This window comes from Penaeus monodon, chromosome 21, assembly GCF_015228065.2.
Source record: "Penaeus monodon isolate SGIC_2016 chromosome 21, NSTDA_Pmon_1, whole genome shotgun sequence".
Taxonomy (NCBI): Eukaryota; Metazoa; Arthropoda; class Malacostraca; order Decapoda; family Penaeidae; genus Penaeus; species Penaeus monodon.
Genome location: NC_051406.1, coordinates 12,508,683 through 12,510,254, shown reverse-complemented (window position 1 = coordinate 12,510,254; position 1,572 = coordinate 12,508,683). Strand labels below are relative to the sequence as shown.

Sequence of the window (1,572 nt, the reverse complement as noted above, 5' to 3'; positions counted from 1 at the left end):
AACACACACACACATAGAAATGCAGTCAAAGAACGATTATGTCAGCTGTGACAGCAACCCCTTGCTCATCAACAGTAAACTTGCAGGTGTTGTCGACAGTGACTCCGGATGGTCGCCAGACGACACACAAGCCTGTGCTCATAGTGAACCTCTAATCTTTCCCGAGGATGACGAATGGTGCCAAAATTTTCCTGCAAACACAAACGAAGACCTGGAGGAATTACTGAAGTTAATAGACAGTTCAACCCTCTTCTGTGACTCCAACTTTCTAGAAGGGGATCAACTCAGTTTTTACGAAACCACAGAAAGCGAGGGAGCGAGGACAGCGATAAAGAAAGGTAAGTTTTTTAGTCAGAACATATTCTGTATAAAAACAGTAACATTTTTTTTTTGGGGGGTGCAGGGTCGTTCATTATTTATTATACTTTTTGTTTTTCTTTGTTTCTTCTTTTGCTGGTCAAGATTATCATGAATATTACCTATTACCCTTCGCTGCCTCTTGACATAAGATTATGTGCACTCTTCCAGAGGAATCGTACAGCTCAGAGTTCTACAACGACAAAAGTCTCGATGTAGCTCCCAGCCTTTCCCCGGAGCCTCCCTGTGACGCCCTCGGGAAGATCAGCACCAAATCCAGGAAGAAGGGTACGTACTCTACGGAATTTGCCCGCCTGGCTCAACTGCAGGCCTTGGATTTGCTCGATAGTAAAGTGGCCTTTGCAACATGGCAAAAGTTTGGTTCGTCCGACCACAAAAGCAGATGTACTTGTACTCTAGCATAAAGATGTCTAAACTTTGCTGCGTAACATCATAAACACTGGAAAGGAGTCAAGCTGTAGTTTAGCTTTCCCACGCCTGCGGAGTTCATCAGGACTAAAAAGAAATATTTGGTATTACCAATCCTCACGAACTTTACGTATCTCATTGCAATATTTACCTTTCAGTACGCGGCCCTAAGAACTGGGAGTTCATGATTCGTCTACTGATGGACAAGAGGTACAATCCAGAACTAATCCGATGGGAAGACGAGGCCGAAAAAACCTTCAGACTGGTCAGGCCTGACATCATTGCCCAGATGTGGGGGAAGCGAGCGAACAAACGCTGCCTATCCTACAACAACTTCGCACGAGGACTGAGGTGAGCCCCTTGATCCATATGGCATATCGACAGGTTTGCTCTTTATCATTATGTGTGCTGTTCTGCGTCCAGACATATTCCATTTCTCACTAGAACACTGCTCCTCAGGTACCAGTACACGACCGGAGCTCTCAAACCCGTTCCCGAGAAGCAGCTGGTGTATAAGTGTGGACCGAAAGCTCTTCAGTTCTGGAGGGATATACAGCGAGAGAATTCCTGAAGACCCCTGAAGAAAAGAAAACAAAAGAAAAAAACTTTGTATACGGAAACATAAATGCCCTTCGACTAAAACAAACAAAGATTATCCCATCCTCACTCCATCTCATTACATCACTTAGTATACCTTCGTCATTAATATTTCATAATATCCATCAACACTGCTATCATACTTAAATAAAGGCAGTACGAACCTCTCTAAACATGTTTTCCAACCCT

General features: G+C 43.8%; 1 protein-coding gene across 1 annotated transcript; it reads left to right on the top strand.

The window, feature by feature from the left end:
* The first annotated feature begins 19 nt into the window (after positions 1-19).
* LOC119586571 (ETS-related transcription factor Elf-2-like) lies at positions 20-1,551 on the top strand. Its single transcript, XM_037935323.1, has 4 exons — positions 20-338; positions 529-645; positions 945-1,137; positions 1,246-1,551. Exons 1-4 carry the CDS (start codon positions 20-22, stop codon positions 1,355-1,357), a joined length of 741 nt encoding a protein of 246 aa, XP_037791251.1. The 3' UTR covers positions 1,358-1,551.
* The last annotated feature ends 21 nt before the right edge of the window (positions 1,552-1,572 follow it).

Bases quoted from the DNA above. Each gene is read 5' to 3' on its own strand.
- LOC119586571 (XM_037935323.1), top strand. From the start codon at position 20: ATGCAGTCAAAGAACGATTATGTCAGCTGTGACAGCAACCCCTTGCTC. The intron at 339-528 runs GTAAGTTTTTTA...GCACTCTTCCAG, and splicing joins GAGGACAGCGATAAAGAAAG to AGGAATCGTACAGCTCAGAG. The intron at 646-944 runs GTACGTACTCTA...TTTACCTTTCAG, and splicing joins CACCAAATCCAGGAAGAAGG to TACGCGGCCCTAAGAACTGG.